The sequence below is a fragment of the Chenopodium quinoa genome, unplaced genomic scaffold (genome assembly GCF_001683475.1).
Source record: "Chenopodium quinoa cultivar QQ74 unplaced genomic scaffold, ASM168347v1, whole genome shotgun sequence".
NCBI classification, from domain to species: Eukaryota; Viridiplantae; Streptophyta; class Magnoliopsida; order Caryophyllales; family Amaranthaceae; genus Chenopodium; species Chenopodium quinoa.
In genome coordinates, this window is record NW_018745587.1 from 155,948 (window position 1) to 181,376 (window position 25,429).

Below are 25,429 nucleotides of genomic sequence, written 5' to 3' on the forward strand. Positions count from 1 at the left end.
TTTATTTGCTTTAATTACTTATTTAATTGATAATACAACACCTTAACCTAAGTAAATCAATTAAATAACATGAAAGTGACCTACCATTCTTTAAATTATTAACACTCAATGCCTCTTCACGTATTCTTAGTACGTGCTCAATGCCTCTTCACGTATTCTTTTTCTGATTTGCATGCATTGCCATGCATGTAGTAATCCCCCTCTAAAATTAATCTTCATGGTTGACTGGTTGAGTCATATAAATAATGTTCCACTTATCACAATATCATTACTCATCTACCTATCAAAATGTTTTACTAATGATTAAATATTCCCCTTCATCCCATTATTCATCCTATTATTTATGCCTATTAAAAAGTTTAAAACCATAACAATACTCCATAGTTTCATAGAACGAAAAAATTCTCAACAAACAATTATTACGGTTAGTTGTAAAGTAAATATGGGCATGGTGATAATATTAATTTCTCTTATTGGGTAATCTCTACTTCTCTTTTTTTTTTTAATTAATTTATTTAATACTAATTTTTGTTAATGCTTTTCTTTTTGTTTTTTTTAAAGCTTATTGTCCCAAGGAGAAACATTTGGAAACCAAATTGTTGGAGGTGCAACCGGTTTTGAGATCAATTACGATCTCCAAGGGTGGTCCGATTCTACTACATTTTTCCTAAATGACTTTCTTGGTAATTTTCTTTCTTAAACCTATATTTAGTTGTATATTTATAATTTATATTAATAATCTTATTTCTTAGTAAAGTTGTGTAATCTTATTTCTTGTTTGTTGATTATACATATTTATAATTTATTATTAAAAGACGCTAAAAATTTATAAAAAATTGGAGTGAATGATAACTTAAAAAAACAAAAATAATAGTAAAAAACATTCAAAGAACTAGTTAATTGTATTGTAATTATAATTTGTTTTTCTTTCTTAGTATTCAATATGGTGGAGAACCAAACTGTCGTTGAAGTACCGGAGTCAGATTATGAGAATTGTGTAGCAAACAATCCGATTGACATCGAGGATTTTGAAGATAACTCGGCTCAAGCAATGATACAATTGACGAAAACGGGTTGGCATTATTTTATATCCGGCACACCTAGTTTGTGTAAGTTGGGGTTAAAGGTAAAAGTCTTTGTTGTAAAAAATCCCAACAATTCCACTAGTAAAACTATTGGTAACATGGGATGGTTTTGGGTTTCATTTATTATTTGGGTTTATGTAGTTGTAGGGTTTGGGTACTAATTTTAGTATGAGTAAGTTTTATTAGTATAATAGAGTATTTAATTTATTTTATTGTTCCTTAAAATCATTAATAAATTTAATTATTGTCCCTTAGATAACTCTATTAATTTAATATATTATTCAATGTAGTCTTAATTATGTTTTTGGTTGCAAATGTTATTCTTAATTAATTTTTTTGGTTGCAAATGTATTCTTAATTATTTTTTTGGTTATTGCATATGTATTCCTAATATGTCATCAACTTTGAAACATTTTCCTCCTTTGTAGAGAAATGTAAAATTGGGGAGCAAGTTTTACGTGACCTAAAAATTTGAGGTATATGGTAGATTGGTAGGTAATCAATTTTTAAATTTCAGCCTATAATTATTAATTAATTAATTAGGTTTATCTATATATAATAGTCGTAAAAGGGCACGGATTGGGTTGGTTTACCTATATAAAAACTCCCATCAGAATTCATCAATGATTCAATACCCTAACTTCCAAACTCCAATCACTGGTAGATTCGAAACAAGAAGAATAGATAATGAAGCCAAATTTTATACCGGACGACGTAGAGGGAGAAATCCTTGTACGATTACCAGTAAAATCTATCCTCCGATTCAGGAGCGTTTGCAAAAGATGGAATTCTGTTACTAGAAAGCCATCCTTTATCTCTCGTTATAATCAATTGAGTAGATCTGGATTGTTTTGCTTTGGCAAATAAATATTACGACCTTGACGAAGCCGATATCATCATAATCGGAGGATTATAACTTACAATTTCCCCCCTTTGTTGATGATAATAGGTGGGTATTTAAAGGGGCTGACATCGATGACCTTCTTCCTGGAACATGTGTTAGTGATATTCATATAGTAGTCCCTGTTAATGGGATCTATTGTATATTCCATAGACTTATTTCCGTACTTGGTGGTACCTTAATATTTTGGAACCCCGCCACTCGATCCTACAAACACATTCTTCCTCCTGTTTCCTTCCCGTTCCCCCTTGATCTACATCGCGGCTTTTGTTCATATTCGGATGATGATGTGTGCAACCCAAAAGGGTTTCATCTTGATGACGACATTGATCAACACAAGGTTGTTGTAATCTGTCACTGGGACACCGCATATAAGTTTCCTCCCGAGGAACTTTGGCATGTCAGAGTCTATAATAATGCCACTGATTCGTGGACGACTGTTTGTTGTCTTGAATATCGTCATTCCTGTTCCCGTATATTGTTTCTGAACAGCCATTCTGCAACAGCTTCACCCATGGGGCTTGTCACTGGTCATGTGCCAAAAGAGATGAACATAGTGGTAAGGTTGTAGCATTTGGTGTCCTAACATTTGGTATGGTAGATCACTCTTTTAAAGTAATGGCTGGCCCTCCAATTCCACCCAATAAGATATCCCCCAGTTTCATAGACACAAACATGAGTGTTTGGGTGTTTAAGCAGACTATTGCTGTTCTTGCAATGTCCCTCGAGAAGCAGAATATTGAGGTGTGGATAATGAATCAGAATCTTGGAACTTGCTTGTATCTATTGCAACAAAAACTCTTGATCCTGAGTTTCATGTGCTTGGAATTCCAAATGATGATCGGATTTTCTTAGGTGATGACAAGGGACGGTTGATATCGTATGGGCTAGACGATGATCATGTTGAAGAGCATGATGGTGTCCAATTTAAACCTCTTAACTCTTATTATGGCACTCTGGGGGTGTTCAATTATGTAGAAGGTCTTTCAACTATCAGGGCCGTCCCTGGGGCAGGGCATTAGGTGCCGCTGCCCAGGGCCCTAACCCAATTACAATTGGTTCAATTTTAGTTATAGGAATTTGATGAATAAATTCTTAATTCCAATTGGTTCAATTTTAGTTATAGGAATGAGATTCTTGTTTACTATTAAACTTTCATGTATTCCATTATAAATTCAATAGTTAATTTATGTCATTGAGGAGTTCGCCTTAATACTTCATTCCATAGCAAATTTGTTTACCACGATCTACTGCATGCAAATTAAATATTAGTCACTATGGATTGCCAATTTTCCATGGAGTACCTGATATAGTTGCATTGAAGATGATGGCCTTAGGTACTCCTTATCATAGTCAAGGGTCCAAGTAGCCCTTATAAACCACCTCAGAGGCGGTCTCTAGGTCAGCAATCTCTTAGGAAAAGAGACCACCTTATCACAAGAGACCATACATACATAGTTAATTAGGTAGTTTCTTTTTAAGCAGCTGGGACATTCAATTTAGAAGAGAGATGATTACATATCTGTCACACCTTTTTTTTAATAAACCTAGTACACAAATATGATTACGTAAAATACTAAAAGCATTTTTATAGAAATCCAAAAATATCTTACAATTGTCAAACAATGTAACAAACTCCACGTATTCGAAGCCTAATTTAAAGTAATGTACTTAGCTAATCTCACATTCTCCAAATCTTCATGTCCATAAAATCAAGGTTTCATTTTTTGAAAAAACCTTTGCTACAGAACATGTTCTTCGTCCCTACCATCATCTTATCCATCCTCGTCAATGACTTGCATACTTACCCTTCAAAACATACTGATGGACTTTGGTGGGCAACGTCGAAAAAAGATATTACTAAAGGAGGACATAAGGTGTGGACTGGTGCATACTCCTTGTAAGATTGAGAATCCAAAGCTTCATATGTAACAAACAAGAAAATTTCAAATCAGAAATAAATGGTGCATTATGTGTAATATCCTAAACTTAGGACAGTTGGTGTTGGTGCTGTGTTCTACACGCGCTTCAGGTTGTGCTATTTTGTTCACCAAAGCGATAGTTGGTGTTGTTATAGGCTTGTAGCAGATTTTTCCTTTTAGAAGTCGGGGCGTTACATTATGCAGGTGAATTAGAGGGATAATCTTAATCAGTTACAAATGAACATATTCAACATCCCTCGACGAGAGTCTCACCAAACAATTGCAAATCAATGTCCATGTCATCCCATCACTTCCCTGAAAGCCCAAGTCACCTCTTCACTCTTTTGCCTTTTGTATGAACTAGATGAGGATGATGAAATTTCCTGGGGCCTCTTATTCTGATCTATCTCAACTCCAAATTCCCGGGCCATGTCCGGATTTGAGATTTCTTTCGAAGCAAACTTGAAATTTGTCTCACTATATCGAACCGAGTCCCCATCATTTGGGGTATTATTTGAGAGACATAAAATAATCCAAAGTTGCAAGTAAATGTTAACGGAGGTAGTATTATTCTCCTTTAAACAAGAACCCAACTACATTCTTTTTACACTTTAAAAACCAAACACCGCTATCATTTTATTATCTTCAACTTTACTCAACAAGACTTCACAAATCTAATTATTCAACTCCCTAAAAATGTGTCCTAATAGAAAAATAAGACTTTTATTTGTGGATGGAGTGAGCAAAAAGTAAATTAATTACTTCTAATAACTTGTTAATACGTGATTATTTGTGCAAATGCTAGCCTTGGTATATTAATCACTTATGAATTTGTGTAAAAGATACTTGTATATCATCCCAAAAAGGCACCACAAACAGAAGCTCAGTATGGAACTGAGAATAAAAATCAAAGCGTATGGTCACAGCAAATTAATAGCAAAGATATAATATAGAGCAGAAAACATGTATCAAAAAGAAATACGACAGTGGCAAAACCGGCAAGGCCCTACAATTTTTTCTAAAAAGATATGGATCTTCATGAGTTGAGTTGATTTTATAATTGATATCATGTTCAATATTGCATACAGTACACCCACTTGTAAGTGAGGAGACTATTAGCTTTTGATGAGCTGATCCATATCTTGTTATGTACCTGAAATGTAACAGCAACATCAGAATTCAGAATTCAGAAATTTGTTTTAAGTTGATTATCACAAACCCCAGATAGGGTCCAGCTTCTACTCAATTAATACTACTACCTCCGTCCTCCGTTAACTATTATTTGCAACAAAGGGATATTATTTGTGAGATATAAAATATTCCTTTGTTGCAAATAATAGTTAACGGAGGTAGTATTAAAGTACAACTCAGATTTTAACTAGTATAAAATATGTTTAATCTAAAAACAAACCAAGGGGCATTAACAAGTGTGCTAGAGCCTAAAATAGCATGCCCTCGAGTTATATTAAAGTGTTTTTATCTTGGACGCCTTGGAATGTAACACTTGACTTCAGCTATACAACAGCCTCAAACAAAAAACTCAAATCTGGACTTGAGCAAGTTCTACACTAAGATTCCCCCTTTTCACTATAACCAACTTTATCTTCATCCTTTTACACATCCAAAGAACAGCTTTGAACAAATGAGGTTGAACTCGACTCATCCTAAAGAGAACTAAAGATAAGTGTCAAAATAATGAACTACTTTTCAGCAAGATTGGCCTCATTCTTAGGACAAAGAGAACGGCAATTTGCAAAATCAAAACCTAAAAAAGCTTCTCATATCCTAGAGCACATGGACCGGTACCATGTCACACTATAAGTTCTACCAACATCTCACAAGGCTCTCACCTATTCTGTAACAACAAGGGTATTGTGAGGAGCCTGTTTAATGTGAGGAGCCTGTTTAATTAGGCCCTTGGCTGACATGAAAGGGGGAAGAAGCAGAGCAAAGATAATGTGTTTGATTTAGCCCTTCATGGCTTAATGTAATAATGCACAAAAAGAAACAGTAGCAAGCATCAATACAAGCCAAAGTGCCCCTCTCTATCGAAGGCTTCAAAGCAAAGATCACTGGACCTTAATCAGCCAATCCACAATAGTGCTGAGGATAACATTGTTAGGATGCTTGCATAAGGCTCTACATTTTGACACTAGTGATTAGGCCCAATTATAGGTCCAAGAGTTGGAAAATGGCTAAATCTACTCCAACATATACCACTAGCATGGTTGGAGGATTGTAGCCAAGTGCCAGGGGAAGGGGGGGTAGGGAAAATTAGGCTGAGATGGAACAAATTCAGAAGGGGGGAGGGGGGGGGGAGTCTGTAGGAAAACAAAGTTCTCTAGATTTTAGAGTGGCTCTATTGCATCTAGAATGCTTGATCTCTCATGCTTGATAATCTGATTCCGGTGACAGGATCCAGTCATCCAGATAAAACACACACACACACACACACACACACAGATACTGACACCAGCTGTGTTCTCATTCCAGAGATGGAGCTTAGGACAATAGGCTGGTGCTCAAGGCAATTAGTTAGAAAGTGGGCACCATCAATTGAAAACCAACAAGCACTACTTTTTGGCATGTAGCATGGGATAATTACTGTCTTTTTTGGGATTTGTCAAAGCCCAAATATTATGGACAACAAGCTTACCTAAAAAGATATTCAAAAATCAAATAGAATTTCTGATTATAGTAAGAAGAATACAAACACCCTTGAAGGCTTTTTACACATCCCTTTATTTTCTGACACTCCTTTAAATCTATTCTGCAAAGGATAGAATGCCACAAGATGCATGGCAAGTGCATGTAAATGGTCCCATACCATTTCCAGATCAAAAGTTTAAAACAATCAAGAATCTCCTGGTGGTACTTGCAAATTTGCAATGTAAGTCCTGAAAAATAGTGGGAGGAGGGAGGACTCTTATAATCCAGGAAAGACCCTAGGTGTTGGCAACAGAAGCAATAGAGTTGGCTTGACCTAACCCAAACTACAGTTACTGACAGAAACCTGAATCACAGTTTAACTAGTTTTTTTTAGGGCCACAACCTGAAACTAAACTTGAGCCTGGTCCATTGACCTGAATTGCCACCCATCGGACAATGAATAAAATTACTAAACTAGGAGTCTAACAATACCTAGAAAGTTCTCAACCATCTCACAAGATTAAATGCATGACAAATCTCCACATGTTACACGTGCTTTCAGGTACAAGAGTTGTTTTAATAACTTATCAATGTTGTTATCTCCCTCCCGCCTCTCCCATCTTTTAATTTCCAATGGCCCATGGTGGTAAAAATTCACCAAGGTTTATTTGGTAAAATCTTTCATTCTTAAAACATACATAGGTTGGTGATTCATAAATAACAGTGTGGTTTATCCTTTCCGACTGGCTTATTTGCACACCTTTAGATATCCTCATATTTAACCACCATCATAAAGTGCATTTTTCAAATTAACCCATCTGCACTTTGTGTCTTGCAATAAATCTTTAAGCCTGCAAGCTATATAATATACTTCCTCTTAAAACCTTTCAATACGGAGACCATTCCCAATTCCCATTAGCAAGAAAGCCATTCTTAAAGCAAAATCTCCCAACCTCGATAAAGGTGTGTTCACAAAGTAGATAAAATTTAAGAAGCAGGCTTGCTATCAATATCAAACTTGTCACAAGTCGTTCAGGTCTCAGATTAATGCAACATATTCCTTAGTGGTGAACTGGTTAGTAACCAAAATCTAATCAAAGTAATCAATAAGTATGCGTAAAAGACAGATCACTAACTTCTAACATCATCAAGCTACCTAAGTCATCGATTCCAATGGACACTCAATCAGATAAAAAAACTTCAAATTTTGAAAAAGGTTAGTAACCAAGGACAAACAAAAAAACTATTTAGCAGTAATCACTCCACCACAAACCCATCCTGTACAGAACTACAGAAAGAAAAAATTCAGAGTAACTCTCTTATTCATAGCTTGTTTACTGTTTTATCATTCAAGAAAAGTACTTCAAAACTATAGACAAGTAGCAAATGGAAAATTGCTCTAGTCCAGCATAAGGAAAATGTCTGGCATGACATAAGGAAAAAAACTGGAAACACCTTTGATTCCCTACAAAGAAAAACCAAAAGAAAACTATCAAGCCATAATTTTAATTTGAAGCCAGAATTTCTAGGAAACCATTGAGATTTTAGAGCATAAATTGGGCAATAATAAAAAAATTTGTGTGAAGGATAAGTATACTAGTAAAATCCTCATATACTGAACTTGAAACTTTGAGCAATTAGAAAGACGTGGTGTAACATTTGAACAATGTTAGTCATTATTCTAGCAATCAGAGTTATTAAATGACAAAAAATAAAATACATGTATAAGTATAACGTCATTAAAAACAAAACAAAACTTTGAGGAAAAATTAAACAAAACCATCCAGAATAGTATCTTCCTTTCAACCTCACCTTCCTCTCCTTTCTCACTCTTAAATGGCATCCATTCACTTCCCTCACAATGAACAACACTCCTCCAATCTTTCTAATTTCTCTCCTCCAACACCAAACATCTCAGCATTCTACTTCAGTGCTGTCAATATCTACAAAGAACACTTGACACCTATGTCATCATCAAGTTCTCATGTAAAATCTTGGCACCAAGCCACCAACTTCACCCATTCATACATCAACTCCTATCACCCTCGTCCATACAATCTGCATCATTACGTCAAACAATGTCCCTCTTCCACCTCACATGAGCATTTTTAACTTTCCTCCTCTCTTCCATCAATCTTACTCCATCTTTACACATATCAAAGACAAGATTTTCCCACACTGAATTTAATTGTGAAGAATTTAAGATTGTACCTTTCTCCTAATACCCCTTCTCCCATAGAGGCCCTAACTAGGCAACTACCACTGAATCTGTGGTGGAAGAGCTGTGGTGTAGTGGAAGATTATTGCCCCCAGAAATTTAGCATAAAATATTTTTACCATAATTTTCTTCAAGTGTGGACTCAAATTGCGTGTCGTAGGCTAAAATAAAGGAGCTCACAGGCTCACAGCTATTAGGTGAGATATGGTAATCAACAGGATATTATTGCGGTGCTGAGATTAGTGACAAATGGGGTAAAAAGGGAGGAAAAGATGTTAGAGGGACAAGGATAAGTCAGGAGGCGAACAGAGAAGGAAAAGACATGAGGAAAAAATTGTGGAGAAATTTTGCATGATGTCAAAGAATGAGGTGGGAAAGGGGCATTGGTTAAGGTGTGAGAAATAGGTTTTATGTGGAGCTGTGGAAGAGGATGTAACTCTTTTACAAACTTCCTGTACTTTAAATGAGTATCTCAGTTGGATTGGGCACAAATATTAAATGTGGCATTCTGAGAGAGATATAGAGAAGGCATCATTGGGGCTAGTGCCCATAAGGCATTTTAGGGAATTAAAGTGTGAAAAGAATTGAGTGATGAAGAAGAGAAGGAGTATTCAAATATGCTAGGAAAAGGTATTGTTAGTTTTATGGGTATATCGTCCAATATGATTAAAAGATAATCGCCTCGCTGCAGACACTGCTATAACTTTCTCCAACCAACTCTAATAATTACATTGAAACACTTACTTATCTTACTCGACATTTTGACATAAATGGTAGATTTACAGGGCAAGGCAAGCCGGCTAACCTCCGAAAAAAAGATTATGTAATGGATCTAGTTAATTATGGTATGCCTCTCAACCCCAAGCTTGAATTAGCTTAATCCTCCAAGACACCTCTTAAAATTTCCATGATGATTGAAGGGAGAAATTTCTAGTAGTTTGATATGATGCAAAAGATTTTCATCTTGTAGAAAACGGGATATAGCTAAGTCACTTTACTTTCTAGAAATATACTTGTGGCTTTTCAATCAAACCCAACTTCAAAACTCTAAAGTAACTAACTTATGTATCTAGGTTTGAGTAAACATTTCCTCTTGAGAAGATAAAAGTATCAATACAGCATGACACACCTAATCCAAAAAATCTAGTATGTTGACTTTCTATAACTCTTCATACAACCCCTCAACACACCTACTTTTCATACTCCAGTTGCCAATTTGGTCATTCGTCCAGTACAATACAAGATCATTAACTTGCAAAGAAGTAAGGCAATAAACATTGACATCACTATGGGATTTGAATTGGACTGGTAAAAGAGAGAAGAATTACGAGCATTATAGGTTTCAGCAAGAAACCCCAACAAAATATTTCACATAAATGTCCATATAATAGGATTATCAATTTTAGGATGATACATATACTCCCTATGCCCCTTATTGATAGATCCTTTTGGCTAAATTTTAGTCCCAAAATGTTCATTCCATTTGCCTTTTCCAACAACCATTAATATTAATTTTTTACCAAAATACTCTCCAATTTGCAACAATATTTGTGCAATCTAACTTTCCCGTGTAAATTTTCTTTTTCCATGTACTTTTATTACTTTCTTTCTCTACTTTTTTGCATACCCAATGTAAATTTATCTTTCCAATGTACTTTTACTACTTTTTATTTATGCTTATTAATTCCCGTGAAAATTGCTCATAAGGGACTATCAATAAGGGACAAAGGGAGTATAAGAAGATTCCACATCCAAGGTGAAGTATACATTGAGGAATGAAACACAATTAAGCATAAAATTGTGAAAATGGACAAAACAGTATTAATACAAGCAATGAGAAGTTCAAAGCATACAGTAGGTAACTATTTAAGGATTAAGGAAAAGTAATGTGTAGAAGTCTGCAGTCTTGCATTGAACTGTGAGACGGATAACTAAGATATGCTTGAAGCAATCAAGAAAAAAACAAAGGCAAATGTCTATAACAGTGAGAAAGTCCACCAATATATAGCCTTCTTTTTCTGTTTTCTGGCAGGAAATCATCAATCTCAAATAATCAGCTATTATTGTTTTTCCTTTAACAACTCTGTTTTGTATTGATTTCGAATTTGATACAATTACTAATAGCCAAGAGTAATCCAAGAAAAAATAAGTAAATAAACATAATAAGTGATAGGGAGCAAGATCAAAAGAAGATAATAACCTAAAGACGCAGCACCTCTGTCCTTTCGATGATCGACGCTTCCAAGCAACATCACCCATCCTCTCCATTATTCCCTATAAATCCCAATCACAACCATTCTCAACAACCAAATTCAGCATAAAGACGAAAGTAAATAAGGAAAGATAACTTAGTTAACTTATTCTCTGGTTTCATTACTGATCTAAACAGAATAGTGTAACATCAATGTTGTTTTAATTAACAAACAAAATACTAGTACATGCAAATTGGATGTCAATTTGATAGCATGGCAATTATCACAAAAATAACGTCCTAGAAATGGACTCACAAATTAACTACTAGCGATCCTGACAAGAACGGCAAAAGGTACCATGGAAGAGCTCGGATACTCGCAATTCAGTAGATAGGCGTCCAGGCAAAGTTGCAGCACAGCTGAAAGGAAGCAATGACTGCGTGCATCCTAGTTCTCCAAAGTTTCTACAAACAAATAAAGTTACAATTCAATTAAGAAACACAAAATTAAACAACATTGATCATTAGATATTACTTGTATAATTCAACCAGCAAATCAAAGATGTTGCATTTAGCCTTCGACTATCAGATGCATTATTAATAAAGCATCTTTATTCAAAGATCACATTTTTAAAAATCCAAATCATTTGCAACAAAGTTCCCAGAAATCATACACATTTACATATGAATCAGACACTCAAAATTGAACCTACATTGATTCTAAGATACAGTAAATAACAACCAAAACCGTAATTATGTTCATCCTCCAACTATCTGCTACATTATCAACCAACTGAATTTATAATAACCCAAGTAAAACAAAAGTCTCTACATTTAAGGAATCAAATCAAACTTCAATTTCAACAAATACCCATAAAGTATAAACCTTTTCAACAAGTTAAATAAACTGAACCAAAAATAGAGTCATAAAGTAAAATGTGAATGAAAATAGAGGTGAAAAAGAAGAGAGGGAAAAGGGAGTTAGGGACACCTGGAAGGAGCGAAGGAGGGGCGGCGAGGGCGGAGGCGAGGGGAGGAGATAGGAGGAGGACGGAGGAGAGATGGTGGTGAACGGAGAGTGGAAGTTCGAGCAGAAGACATGAAAGACCTTGACAATGAACCAAATCTTGCAGCCATTTTTGTTGACAAGCAAAAGGGTTTTTGCAAGGGTTTTGGTGGAGATAGAATGGAGAAATTGGGTATATACGGAGCACCAAGTAGAATCGGAAGATGTTAGTCAAACTCGGGGTTGTAGGATTGATTGACGATATGGTGCATTCGACTGAGGCAAATTTTTATATGTGGCTGGCCACATCCGTTTCATATAACGGACTCCGTTATATTAAACGGGTCCGTTATTTTAAATTAAAAAAAATAAAAGGTGTCTTTCTTTTTTTTCTTTTTTTTTATCAAAAGGTTCTTGTTTCCCAAAGTTTTCTCATTTTCTCTATTTTCATTTTCTCTCTCCTCAAACTACTCTTCTTCCATTTTCTCTCTCCTCAAATTCTTCTCCTCATATTCTCTCTCCTCAAATTGTTCTTTTCGTTGATAATGACTAAAATCAAGATAATCTTCCCCAAGGGAAAGAAAGGATCGATATATACGTTGAACTTTCCTACTTCTGACATAAATCAAACCCTAATTTTAGTAATTTTTCAATTTTCCTGTCATCTATGCACTGCAATTTGAACAAGTATCGTGAGATTGTTTTTGGTGGTGTGAAAGAATTCGTGAGTAGAAATCAAGCAATTTATGAAGAATTACTAGAGAATGAAAAGAAAAAAAAAAAGCAGATGAAATGGAGGCTGCTAAGAAGATGTTGGAGGAGCTTGCTAATGTAAAAGATACAACAATAGTTACTTTTTTCATTATGTAGGGATTACTTTTAAAAATTATAGTGTACTTGTTTTAGGGGTTACTCGTTGGTTTTATATGGAGGGGTTACTTGTTGATTTTACAAGGGTTATTTGTAAAGTTTTAGGGGGTTATTACTTGTTACTCGTAGTTTATTAGGAGTTACTTGTTTGTTTCACAGAATTTGTTGTTAAGTTAGAGGGGTTACTTGTTAATTTTTGTTAAGTTTCAGGTGTTACTTGTTAGTTTCATAGGGGTTACTTGTTATTTTTAAGAGTTAGTTGTTAATTTTTGTTAGAGTTACTTGTTTATTTTAGTGGTTACTTGTTAGTTTAACAGGGGTTACTTGTTAATTTTTGTTAGGGTTACTTGTTTATTTTAGGGGTTACTTGTTAGTTTAACAGGGGTTACTTGTTAATTTTAGGGGTTACTGGTTAATTTTTGTTAGGGTTACTTGTTTATTTTAGGGGTTACTTGTTAGTTTAACAGGGGTTATTTGTTAATTTTTGTTAGGGTTACTTATTTATTTTAGGGGTTACTTGTTAATTTTTTGTTAGGGTTACTTGTTTACTTTAGGGGTTACTTGTTAATTTTTTGATAAAATTACCTTGCAATTTGTTGATTTCCATTTCCAGTTTTATTGCTTTTGGGAAGTGTGTCATTGCTTTTATATGTGAGAGTGAGTGCGTGTATGTGTCAGAGTGCTGCTCCGTTAAATTATGTTAAAGTCATTTAGTTCAAGGCGTCCACTCCGTTATTTTGGCTGACATGGCAGCAGGCCACATGGTGTGGCCTGCTGCACCAAAAAGGCGTCGTTCAAGAGATTGTTATATAAACTCGAGTGTACTGCACGTTTATAGGTATTTTGTACTCATTTTGATAATTTTTTTTTATTTAATCAACCAAAACTAACATTGGGTTAGTTGGGTGAACGATACACCCGAATGTATATAACAACTTCTACATCTTATGTGGTTAATATAGACGACAAAATTAGTAATTTATCTCTTGTAGCTAGTGGTTTGTCACGGGACAAGCGGAAGATAGCCCGTGCAATGCTTGAATTGTCGAGGCTCGATCCACGTCAGCCATCCCTATATGCGAAACAAGCTAGTAAATAAATAGAGTAAATAATACTCAATAATGGCACTAATTGCATCGCAAATACATGAATCAATAAAGGCACACTGGCATAAGGATGTTGCCTCGTATGGGACTTGTTGTGTCAGGGCTGCAGGGCATTAGGGAATTGTCAGCACGTGACAGGTTCTCACTACTCTGGTTAAGATTGAAAATTTTTGTAATTTCTTTCTTATCTAGCTCATCCATAATTTTACTGCGCGTTACATTATATAAGTAATTGCTATTTTGTCAACATGAAACTATCTTTTAAGAAAAATCAGTAAAAAAACCTACCTTTTAAGACTTATATTTGTGATAAGGTACACAACCACTTGTTGGATTTTGGTTGTTGACTCACGTGAGTAGCATGATTTTTCCCATTTTACCCTTTATTAACAAAAAAAAAATTTAATATAAAACATCTCGATTTGCTAGCAGGGAATTGCCTTGATTTTCATGCAAATATTTGCTTCGGTTCTAAATCGCAAAGGTTGCTCGACTATAATTTAGGGGATTGTATTGGTAATTAAGGTTTAAAGTTGAGATCAACATTGACATTTAACGATCTTAAACACCTCACTTGCATGCTTCATTTTTTTATTGCCAATTTTTACATGTGGATGAGCTCACCGTGTGGCCAGCCACAATTTTTATTTATTTTTGTTTTCCCACTTCTCACTCTTCGTTGTATTTCTCTTCTCGTGCTTTTCTCTCTCCTACCTTCCATGAAAATGATGTCTCTCTTCTACCTTCCATGAGAATGATTGGTACAACATACAAACAAATTCATACAAAAAATTTACACAAAGAACAAGTAATTTGAAAACCCTCAAATTGATTTTTCGGGTTTTTGATTTTTCGAGTTTTTACATGCGATTTTTGGCAAAAAATTTCAAGCAATTTTGCAACAAAAGCATAAAAAATGGGGTTGTTGGGTTTCTGGGGTTGATTTGGTGAAGTTGGAGTTTGAGTTGTTCCTCGTCAGTGTCTTCTTCACCGCCATTGGAGTAGCTTGAAGGAGATCTATTAAAGAAGAAGATGAAGAAAATGGGTTACTTATAATATGGGTTAATTGTTGAGGGGTTATTGATAGTATTGATTACTTGAAATTAGGGGAAATTTATAATATGAGTTAATTGTTGAGGGTTATTGATGGTATTGGCTACTTGAAATTAGGGGAAATTTATAATATGAGTTACTTGAATTTAGGGGTTACTTTTGTTAAAAAAGAATTAGGGGTTACTTACAATATGGATGACTTGTTTTTGTTTTTGGATATCAGGGTTACTTGAAGTTAGGGGTTACTTGAAGTTAGGGGTTATTACTTGAAATTAGAGGTTACTTGAAGTTACTTGAAATTAGGGATTATTTGAAATAAGGGGTTACTTATAATATGAATTACTTGAAATTGAAAATTACTTGAAATTAGGGGTTACTTGAGATTAGGCGTAAGGTTCAGACTTCATTATTTTTACTGAGTTGGCAACAGGCCACACGGTCTGCACTAAAGGTGGGCACGGGCCCGGCACGACGCCAGCACGCGCGGCCCACATGTGGGCCGTGGGCCGTGCCGTGAACAAAAAACTCAGTTTTGGCAGGCACGACACACGGCACGACGGGCGGCAAGGTGGCCGGCACGCCGGCACGACCCGCCGGCACGGCACGTGGCACGGCCCAGCACGGCATGAGGCCCATTTATGTCACCATTATACACTGTTGTACAATTTTTGTAATATCGAACTTCGTATTTCGTATAATAAATTAAGTTATTCACCAAATATTGTACGATTTTTAATTATCTTTAATTATTTGTATTATCGATTTATCGTACCGGCTCCCGGCATATAATAAAATAAGTAATTCTTCAATTTTTTGTGTTTTCGGATTATCGCACTCGTAATTTTTTTTTTTTATTATTTGCATTGTTGTTTTTCGCTAAATTATTAAAATTGTTTTTATTTGTTTATATAAACTTAAACATAATTAAATGAATAATTTATATAACCTTAACTAAAATAAATTTGTTCTAATAAAAAATATATTAACATTAACTAATCACATTATTTATATAAAATTAAATTGTACTAAAAAAATATATATCATTTTTTTTACATTTATTATTTTAAAAAATAAATAATAATAAAAAATTAAAGTGACACGGTTTGCCCCGCAGCCCGGCACGGCACGACCCCCACCACGACACGACCAGGCACGGCCCGTGGCGGCACGACACGGCCCGTTGCCCATGTTTAGTCTGCACCAAAAAGGTGCTGTTTTTTATTTGAAAGAACTTGCTTGCTTCTTAAACGAGCCACAAATAATGCTCATAAACTATTTGCCTATTTGGGTCATTTTGGCGTCTCAAAAAAAGGGGAGAAGCGTGGTAACCATATTTATTTTCGCAGCATTTGTCTCGAGGAGTTGGAGTCGCCGACTCACTAGAGCTGAAAACACCTCCGTTTTCAATATCATTCATCCATAATCTTCAAACTACTTTACCCATCACCTTAAATCTAGATTCTTGATCATCATATTCATAATTGCATCTTCTTGTTTATCCATTTCTGGGTTCAGGCAAGTCAATCATATTACTCTCCAATTCTTGTCATATCTTCAGTTCTTATAATTTTTATTTGCATTAAACCCCAAATTTAACGAATTTATTGAAAAAGTAACAGTAAATTGCTTAAATTTAGCTGATTACGCTCTTTTTCTTGTTCCGCAGTTGAAATTGCTTTTACCCCACATTAATTCCGAGGTGGGATAATCTTAATCTCCAGGTAATGTATTAATTTCGCAGTTAATTACTTAATTTTGAAGTTATTTTGCATATATGTGTGTGTTTTTTTTTTTTTTTTTTTTTTTTTTTTTTTTCTGTATAATAATATGAATCACTGAATCAAATATACCCAATTGAGCAATAGTATTTTGAGGGTTTGGGAAGAGAATTCCTGCATTGAACTTTGCATTGTATTATTTCAGTTCTTTGTGGCGAGCTGTGATCCAAATATGATTGAATTCTTGAAAACCTATCAAAAGCTCTTAAAACAAAGCTAAATTCCAGCCATGTAACTCGGATTTGAATCGAACACTGAAATTGATCTGACAAGCCGTTTTTTATGCTGTAAAACTGATGTGTTGGTATTAAAGCGTTGTAGTTTGGTCTTTTGAGTGACATTGGGGATTAATGGAGGCTTAACATTGCTTGACTTTGGAACTAGATGTATTGCAAGGTTTAACTCAAGCTATGTAGAATGTAGTGACTAAGGTAACTGGAGCCTGGAGGGGAAGTACCAAAGTATAATACGAAGTACATTTTAGTTTCATCTCTTTATTGAAGTATAATTTACTTAAGGGGCGTTTGGTATGAAAATTAGAAATGGAGTGGAAAGGAAACAAATAAGAGGGAGGAAAGGAAACAAATAACTCTTACCTTTTCATTTGTTTGGTTTAATCATGGTATGGAATCACTTAAACCTACCTCCTTTTCTTTTTGTTTGAGGAGAGTAAGGATAATTGTTGTCTCAAGTTTTAGAAAGGTAACAAGTAGGTGGAAACCATTACCCCTAGGTAATATAGGTAATGGTAACGGTATTAGTTTAATTGAATCTTTTTTCACCCTAAATAATATTCTTACCAAACATGCTCTTAGGTATCTAACATGGTCTTACATTGCGTCCCATGTGATAAATGAGGTTGTATTTGTGTCCGGCAGTAATAATACCAGAGTCTGGATAAATTAGAATCTAGCATTGCCTATTTGCTTCCATGTAATGAACAAGGATGGTAAACACGTCTTATTGATTTTGTATGACATTTCACTGAGATATGGAGAAGCATTTGCTGCTTCCTTTGTGGATAAAATCTTATCCTGTGTTTAGTGGTCAGTTTTTGTAAAGGTTCTCTCCTTTCCGAAGGCTGAATATTAGTAGTTTCCTTGCGTATATCAAAATTTCTGTGATCAGCACTTTACATTGATTGTTCTGGTGTCTGAAAGATGGAAAACGAAGTTGAGTCTTGACTCTTAAGTCCACCATCAGTTCCACAGCCTTACTCTCTCTGTAAACCATCGTAAGTTTGAGTCACTAACTACTGGCATCTAAAAAGATCGTTGTGTTGCTTACTCTTTTTTCCAAAATGCTTTGTATCTTGGCCAATTCATTTCACCCTTTCTTTTTACTTGCTTGATAGCATTGACCTATTCTGTTTTTCTATATTATCCAGGAAATATGTCTGGTCGGCTATTAAGAAAAGTTATGAAGGAACAAGAGCAAAGTCAGAAACGAGAGGGTGATGTTATTGAAGAAGAGCTGCAGGAGGACCTTGATGATGATGAGTCTGATTCTGATGCTCAACCTAAGAATCCATTTGATCTCCTCAATGATGATGATGACCATGAGAATGACCAGGTTCTGTTTCTTTGCTTCACGTTGAATAAACATTTAGATAATAAAGTTCTTTTCATGAAGTGGAAGATCCATCTGTCTAGCTCATTTAGAAGAATAAGATCACTACTGGAAAAAAGAGAATTACTTCCTGAGTCCCTGTGCTCAGGCTTTTTACCAACTGAATATAAGGAGCACTTTTTGTCTCTTTGGCAGTTGGTAGCATGAATTCATGATTTGCTGTTCTTCAATCATTTGACTTTTTTTCTGTATTACCACTTCAGGAAGACGAGTCCAGTGCCATAGATGATGCCTTGGAAGATAAGATCAATGATTCGGAATCTGTTATGAGAAGCTATGCCCCTACTGTTCCAGTATCTAATAAGAAATCTAAGAAAAAGAAAAAGAAGAAAAACAAAGAGGTTTCACTCTCAAATGCTGATCGATCTAAAAAGTCTGTGGAGGTTGATATAGAATCTTTATCTCTTGATATTGATCCTGCCCCTGAAGCTACCTCCAGTAAGAATATCAGAGCTCGTGATACTATTAGTAAACTGTCCAAATCCTGCATTTTGAAGGTGGATCCTAAGTTCTTGAATGCTGAATATGAGCTACGAAGAATATTTGGTTCAAAGGTAGTGAGCTCGTTTGAGAATGCTAATCAAGGCAGCACTTCTAGGCAAGTGCGTGGTGGAAGACGTGGATTGTACAGTCACAAAAAGTGTATTCTCGTCTCCCCAAATGATCACTGGCCACGATGGGATGGGTCTCTTTCCATGGAGCTCTTAGAGACTAAAGACGGGAACAATTACTTTAGGTAAATATCTTTTTTATTTGCCATATAGTCATATTCATAAAATGCTAAACTGCATTATGTTATGATTTAGTTGCTTGTTGAGTCTCCATAATCTCCATTCCCTTCTTTTGTGCTGTTGCTATTTGAGTATTGCTTGACGACCATATTGCATGACCATCTTGATGCTAACGAATAGCTACACCATATCTTTAACCAAGTAATGTGAATTTAGTCAATTTGCCATTTTAGAATTTGAACATATTGTGTTGGTTTCTGTGCTGCAGCTTGCTGCCTTTGGGTGATAGATTCTTAATAAAGGTGTGCACGGGGAGGGTGTATCTTATCTCTATAAAGAGAAGATGGATGCTCAATGCACTTGGGGTCTGTAAAACCTTTTGCATCACAAATGAATTTGTAGATCAATTTTGACGGCAAACTTGTTTCACCTATTATTTGTTGGAATTTAATACCTATGTCCTCGCATGAGGAGAGGAATACATCTCCTACTCTGAAGCACAACTAATTTTCGTATATTGCCTAGACAATATTAATACGAAACCCATCTACCTGTGGTTCAGTTACAACTTCCAAGAATATTATGATTTGACCTGTTTTATCATGGATTCAGCTAAAAGTCTATAACTTATCAGTCAGGGTTTTTTTATTTTTTTATTTATTTTTTATTTTTTTTTATTTTATTTTTTAATTTATTAAAAATTTAAACAGTAAATGAGGTGTTCTGCTTTGACGTTTTAATGTTTATGCTTCAGAATAAGTAGCAGAAAACTGTAATATGTTGCTATGACTTTGTAGTTCTTTACTCTTATTTCCTTGTATGATGTAGATATGTGCACTCAGCTTCGTACAGCCACATTCAAAGGGCTTTTGAAGCTGCCAAGGCAACCCATGATCTGAATGGCGTGGCAAGCATTTTGATGCACCATCCTTACCATGTGGAGTCACTTATGACATTGGCAGATTACTTTAGATTTTCAGGTGAACATCAAATGGCAGCAGATGCTATTGCTAAATGTTTGTATGCTTTGGAGTGTGCATGGCATCCTATGTTCAGTCCCTTGCAGGCAGATTGCCGACTGGAATATACCCATGAAACAAACAAGCCGTTGTTTTCTACACTTTTTTGTCACATGAAGAACTTAGACAGGCGTGGTTGTCATCGATCTGCTTTAGAAGTCTGCAAATTACTACTTTCACTTGATCCTGCAGATCCCATGGGTGCGATGTTCTGTATTGATTACTTCTCCCTGAGGGCAGAAGAATATGCATGGTTAGAACAATTTTCTGATGAGTATCAAAGTGACAACTCGTTATGGAACTTTCCAAACTTTGCTTATTCTCTTGCCATTTGTCGGTTGTTTCTTGAGCGTGACTCGACTGCGAAGGATAATAAGAATTTGCAAGACATAGAGACTTCATCTGGTCTGATGAAGCAGGCTTTGATGCTTCACCCTCCAGTTCTTAGGAGGCTAGTGGATAAGGTTCCCCTAAAAGACCAGGCATTGACAACCATAACGAAAAATCCTTTCTTCAAATCTGAAGATACAGGAATTCCATCTTTGGATCACCTAATCAGAATATATATTGAGAGAAGTTACATCATTTGGAGGCTGCCTGATGTGCAGAAGTTGTTGAAGGATGCTGCTCTAGGCGTGATTGAATCTCTGAAACATGATTCAAGTGAAGCCAATACATGGGCTTGTGTTAGAAAAGAAGCTTTTCCCTCAGATAAGAATGAGTAAGTCTTATAATAATGAAAGAAATTAGTTTGTGAGCCTGTGATTTAATAACCACCTAGTTCCCCTCCCCCTCCCCTTAAATATAAAAATCTCTCTCTCTCTCTACCTGATGTGTAGAGTTTGAAAATTAACAAAGAAATTAGAAATTACATCTTATGCCGAAATATTATGCGACATATGATTTCTGAGTCATCTGCAATTGATTAATCATAGCACTCACATGTTTGAAACTTTGAACTATCTTTGTGGTTTAGATATAAAATTTAATTTTTTCTTGCAATGATTTTCCCTTATATATTCTCCTTACTTTTCAGGTATGGACATTTGATGGTTTCAGAATTCTCTGATACTGTAGCCACCATGCCACCTGAAAACCTGCAAAATTTCATGGTGCTAGACCCAAGGATGAGAGAGATGGTAGAAAATCAGGATCAAGGTGCCAATGTGCAGGTTCGTGTCCCACGCGAGTTGGCTGATCGCAGTCCGTTGGCTGTGTTATTTGAATCGTTGCTTCCATGGGTAGATTATGGAGCTGGTGAAGCTGATAATGACCAACCCCACCATCAAGATAACTAACATCTTTGATTTTCAGAGTCCTCTAGTTTTCAGGTGATTTTGAGACTGGAAAGTTTTCCATTATACTTGTATACATCAGAGAATTTAAATGATTTATCTGCAATGCTATGTAGTGTGACGGAAAGAGATTCTCATCTGTCTGAACAAATACAAGGAAATCGTTTTTTTGGGTATCTTGGATTGAATTGTCTTATTTCTTCTGATCTAGCTACTTTTTTTGCAACCAGCCCCCCAAAAATCACAAGCTCTTGAGATTTTTTTCCTGCTTTACTGTGAATTTATGTTTATTAACAGTGCTTCTGACAGGCTTGAGTGATTTATTTAGCTGATAGGCAAGTAATCTTTATGGACATTATCTTGACTCCTTTTAGTATATTTGGAGATTTGAACTCCAGTATAGGAGATGATAATCTCCTTTTTCTTGATAATTCATAGATATTCTTATCAATTGCCGTATCAATCTTCCTTTTCTGATGTTCCATAGTTTCATACTTCAATTTGGAGAGAATGAAAGAGGAAAATATTTTGTGCTTATTGCTTTTAGTAATTTGGAATCAATAGTTCTTTGAGGATAGAGGTAAAAAAAATCATATATATATATATGTATATCTCATGAACATCGAGAAGTGGCACTCTGAAGATTCAGCTTTCAGCAAGCAATAGAATAACGAAGACCCTGATCAGGGTTGAAAGAATTATAGGAGAGATTGTGTGTTCACACACCTCAATTTCCTATCAAATGTGTATACTGTACCAGGTAAGATGTTTGCCATGACTGTAGTACCTCTATAATTTAGTCTCTTCACAGAATTAGACCCATTTGACCAAAGACCAACTTCATGCAGATCTCCATCAGTCCAGCATATATTGACTGTCACACCGCCCCGAGCCCGCAATCCTTTGACACAACCGTTCGTCCATTTGTCTCTTGGAAGTGTGGGCAATAAGTATAGATCTTTTACAGTGCTCTGAACAAGCATTTCTGCTATAGCAGCAGAAAATCCGAAATTTGTATCAATTTGAAAAGGCGGGTGTGCCCCGAACAAATTACTATAAAGACCTCCTTCGTAGCTGCCCTCACGGTCAGGATCCACCAAGTCAAACAAATGCTTGACCATCCGGTAAGCATGCTCACTGCTACGCAGATGTGCCCACAGTGCAGCTTTCCACACCGTAGACCACCCAGGACCCTCTTCTCCTCGTTTATAAAGACTGTAATTTGCAGCTTTGCAAAGAGCAGGATTTTCCTCTGGAGTTATCGAATGCCCCGGAAATATACCAAACAAGTGTGATACATGTCTATGATGTGGATCAGGGTCCTCGAAATCTTGAGCCCATTCCATTAGAGAGCCATCCTTAGCGATTCTATAAGGTGGTAGTTTTGCCTGAGCCTTTATAACATTTCTGACAAGATTATCTCCAGTTCTTCCCAATGCTTCAGCAGCAGAAACAATTATGGAAAAGACTTCTTTAGTTATAGCCACATCCATGGTTGACGAATAGCTCACACTTGCAGTCTTACCATCTGATGCTGTAAATGTATGTTCAGGGGAAGTTGAAGGATTAGTTTCCAAGTACCCATCTTTTCCTTCTATCCACCAATCCAACAAAAATGAAGCTACACCTTCAAGTAATGGGTATGCCTTGTTTTTTAGAAAGTTCTTATCCATTGTATAGGTATAATGTTCCCATAAGTGGGTCGAAAGCCAAGCCCCACCCATCGGCCATAAGGCCCAGACTGCTTCCCCGCTATCAGGCGATGTTTTTGCCCATATATCAGACACTTGGTGTGCAACCCAACCACTAGCTTTGTAGTTTACACTAGCGGTTTTCTTCCCATTAATTGCAAGGGCAGACAAGTAATCAAACACTGGTTCTTGTAACTCATGAAGGTTACAAGAAAGTGAAAGCCAGTAGTTCATCTGTAGATTGATATTCAGATGAGGAGCACCGCTCCAAGGTGGATAGACATCCTTACTCCATATCCCTTGCAGATTTGCAGGCTGAGTTCCTGGTCTCGAACTAGAAATTAACAAATATCGACCATACTGAAATAACAGTTCCACCAAAGAAGGATCTTCATCAGTCTGAAACGATTGCACTCTCTCTGCTGTAGAAATTTTTTCATCAGCCTTGCTGCTTTTTGATAGCTGAAGTGAAACACGGTGAAACAGTTTCTGATAGTCATCCAGATGACGGGCATAAAGAGTGGAGTACGGGATGTTATATACCGACTTCATTCTACTGAGAGCTTCTGCAGTCGGGTTTTTCTTTGCATCTGAAGGTTTAATGAATGGCCCATCAAAAGAAGATGCTGCCACCAAAAGTATGACTGCAGAATCTGCTTTTTCTACTCTTATTTTCTGGCCTTCTAGATTATGTATCACACCACTTGCACCACTTATTTGCAAATTCAGAACCAAAGAAAACTGGATTCCCTTTGGGTAGCCGGAGCAACTTCCTTCCATAATGATCTGGTTTTTGTCATTAGTGTAAGAATGATGATCCAATTTGCTATCCAATGATGCTATGAAGGAGAGTGAACCTTGTTTACTCGACGATATCTTGGTCACTATCACATGATCAGGATTTGAAGCGAAGTGTTCCCTCTTGAACTCTACATCGCCAACAGAATATCTCACTGTAACAGTTGCAGTATCCAGGTCTAGCTCCCTATGGTACATGTGTTCAATGTGTGTAGAATTGTGGTCCTCAAATTCTAGTATAAGATCACCCAAAAGCTGGTAAGCCTTCACATGTAACAAAAATTACATTAGATTATAATTTCAGCGTATCAAGTTATAATCCTTCTTTCTAAAAGTGAGTTAACACGTTTTCCCTGTACATTTTGCTGCAATAGCTCTGCAAGAGGAACTTACATTAGATGACTCTCCTGAGAGCTCCTTGTCTGCAATAGCAGTAGCTTCTGAATATTTTCCTGCATCGACGAGCTTTCTCACATTTGCTAACGCCTTTGGAGCATTTGGATCTGTGTAGTTTCCCAGGATGCCGGTCCAAAGTGTGTCATCTGTGCAATGCATCAAGGTTTGTTTAGCCATGTTTAAACTTCTATCACATTGAAATATACTTTTGTTGATGTATGCATGTTTTGAACATCTTACAAGACCAACATTACTAATGATGACATAAAATATGTTCAAGTACATATGTAAATGTTAAAGTTGTGAATATGCTGTTATTTTACTACTAATTCTTAAAGAATGAAGATGCTATTAAGATCAAATTATGACATACCATTTAAATTAATAATCTCAGATGAAACACCACCATGTACCATAGCACCAAAACGTCCATTACCAATAGGAAGAGCATCAGTCCAATTTCTAGCTGGCCTTTTGAAGATAATTTTAAGAGGCCTACTTTCTTCATCTCCCATTACCAAACTTGTTGACGGTTTCCATAATTCTTTCTCCCATGGCTTCCTCGCCACTACCCAATCGTCGTGTTCCTCCATTGCCCCGAAATGACCCAAAATCAAAAGAGAGAAAGATAAGAAAAGACATAGAGGAAGAAGAAGAGATAGTTGGAGAGGATCCATGCTATAATAATCATTAATGTAAATTCTAAGGTAAGTCTAATATAATATATAAAATTATTGCCCCTTTGGCATTACATAATTGGGTTTGTTTTTTTGTATGTTTATATCTATTAATTATGGAGATAATCTAGTGATGTGGTCCTTTGCTTCATGAATAATGTTTGGTTTTTGGAGTTTTTGAATGGCATAAATTGTACACCAGAATATATATGAGAACTTTTTACTGGAATTTTTTTATATTGTTTTTCGGTTATTTTTGAATTGTAAGATAACTTTGATGTAATGCCCTGTTTTATTCACCTTAAAAAAATAATATTAAGTAAAAATAATTTCAGTTTAGTAAAAATAAGTTCAATTCAATAAAATTAATTTCAGTTCAGTAAAAATAATTTCAGTTCAGTAAAAATAAGTTCA

At 35.8% G+C, this 25,429-nt stretch overlaps 3 protein-coding genes across 5 annotated transcripts; 1 reads left to right on the forward strand and 2 right to left on the reverse strand.

Annotated features, from left to right (window-relative positions):
• Window positions 1–4,895: 4,895 nt before the first annotated feature.
• Window positions 4,896–12,439, reverse strand: LOC110716485. 3 transcript variants are annotated; one of them, XR_002510505.1, is made up of 4 exons: window positions 11,958–12,436; window positions 11,325–11,431; window positions 10,976–11,049; window positions 4,896–5,061 (listed from the first exon to the last, which is right to left on the reverse strand). XR_002510505.1 is itself a non-coding variant. In XM_021895117.1 (4 exons), the coding sequence occupies exons 1-3, from the start codon at window positions 12,101–12,103 to the stop codon at window positions 11,027–11,029; spliced, it is 276 nt and encodes a 91-aa protein (XP_021750809.1). In that variant the 5' UTR covers window positions 12,104–12,439; the 3' UTR covers window positions 4,896–5,061; window positions 10,991–11,026. The 3 variants fall into 3 exon arrangements, 1 of the variants encoding a protein (XP_021750809.1); XM_021895117.1 differs by having other exon boundaries at window positions 10,991–11,049; window positions 11,958–12,439; XR_002510506.1 differs by lacking the exon at window positions 4,896–5,061 and adding an exon at window positions 7,851–8,022 and having other exon boundaries at window positions 11,958–12,437.
• Window positions 12,440–16,267: 3,828 nt separating this feature from the next.
• Window positions 16,268–21,629, forward strand: LOC110716509 (transcription factor 25-like). The gene is made up of 6 exons (XM_021895142.1): window positions 16,268–16,516; window positions 16,668–16,722; window positions 18,167–18,351; window positions 18,612–19,144; window positions 19,968–20,879; window positions 21,195–21,629. Exons 3-6 carry the CDS (start codon window positions 18,172–18,174, stop codon window positions 21,454–21,456), a joined length of 1,887 nt encoding a protein of 628 aa, XP_021750834.1. The 5' UTR covers window positions 16,268–16,516; window positions 16,668–16,722; window positions 18,167–18,171; the 3' UTR covers window positions 21,457–21,629.
• Window positions 21,630–21,829: 200 nt separating this feature from the next.
• On the reverse strand, window positions 21,830–25,276 carry LOC110716508 (alpha-L-fucosidase 2-like). Its single transcript, XM_021895141.1, has 3 exons — window positions 24,712–25,276; window positions 24,336–24,484; window positions 21,830–24,206 (listed from the first exon to the last, which is right to left on the reverse strand). Exons 1-3 carry the CDS (start codon window positions 25,013–25,015, stop codon window positions 22,152–22,154), a joined length of 2,508 nt encoding a protein of 835 aa, XP_021750833.1. The 5' UTR covers window positions 25,016–25,276; the 3' UTR covers window positions 21,830–22,151.
• Window positions 25,277–25,429: the final 153 nt, after the last annotated feature.

What these genes read in the sequence shown, in the direction of transcription:
- LOC110716485 (XM_021895117.1), bottom strand. Translation starts at nt 12,103, where the DNA reads ATGGCTGCAAGATTTGGTTCATTGTCAAGGTCTTTCATGTCTTCTGCT. An exon ending in CCCTCCTTCGCTCCTTCCAG is followed by an intron (nt 11,432 to 11,957) that starts GTGTCCCTAACT and finishes ATTTGTTTGTAG; the next exon opens with AAACTTTGGAGAACTAGGAT. An exon ending in AGTATCCGAGCTCTTCCATG is followed by an intron (nt 11,050 to 11,324) that starts GTACCTTTTGCC and finishes TGGGATTTATAG; the next exon opens with GGAATAATGGAGAGGATGGG.
- LOC110716509 (XM_021895142.1), top strand. Translation starts at nt 18,172, where the DNA reads ATGTCTGGTCGGCTATTAAGAAAAGTTATGAAGGAACAAGAGCAAAGT. An exon ending in ATGACCATGAGAATGACCAG is followed by an intron (nt 18,352 to 18,611) that starts GTTCTGTTTCTT and finishes TTACCACTTCAG; the next exon opens with GAAGACGAGTCCAGTGCCAT. An exon ending in GACGGGAACAATTACTTTAG is followed by an intron (nt 19,145 to 19,967) that starts GTAAATATCTTT and finishes TGTATGATGTAG; the next exon opens with ATATGTGCACTCAGCTTCGT.
- LOC110716508 (XM_021895141.1), bottom strand. Translation starts at nt 25,015, where the DNA reads ATGGATCCTCTCCAACTATCTCTTCTTCTTCCTCTATGTCTTTTCTTA. An exon ending in TGAGATTATTAATTTAAATG is followed by an intron (nt 24,485 to 24,711) that starts GTATGTCATAAT and finishes TGCATTGCACAG; the next exon opens with ATGACACACTTTGGACCGGC. An exon ending in TCTCAGGAGAGTCATCTAAT is followed by an intron (nt 24,207 to 24,335) that starts GTAAGTTCCTCT and finishes TTACATGTGAAG; the next exon opens with GCTTACCAGCTTTTGGGTGA.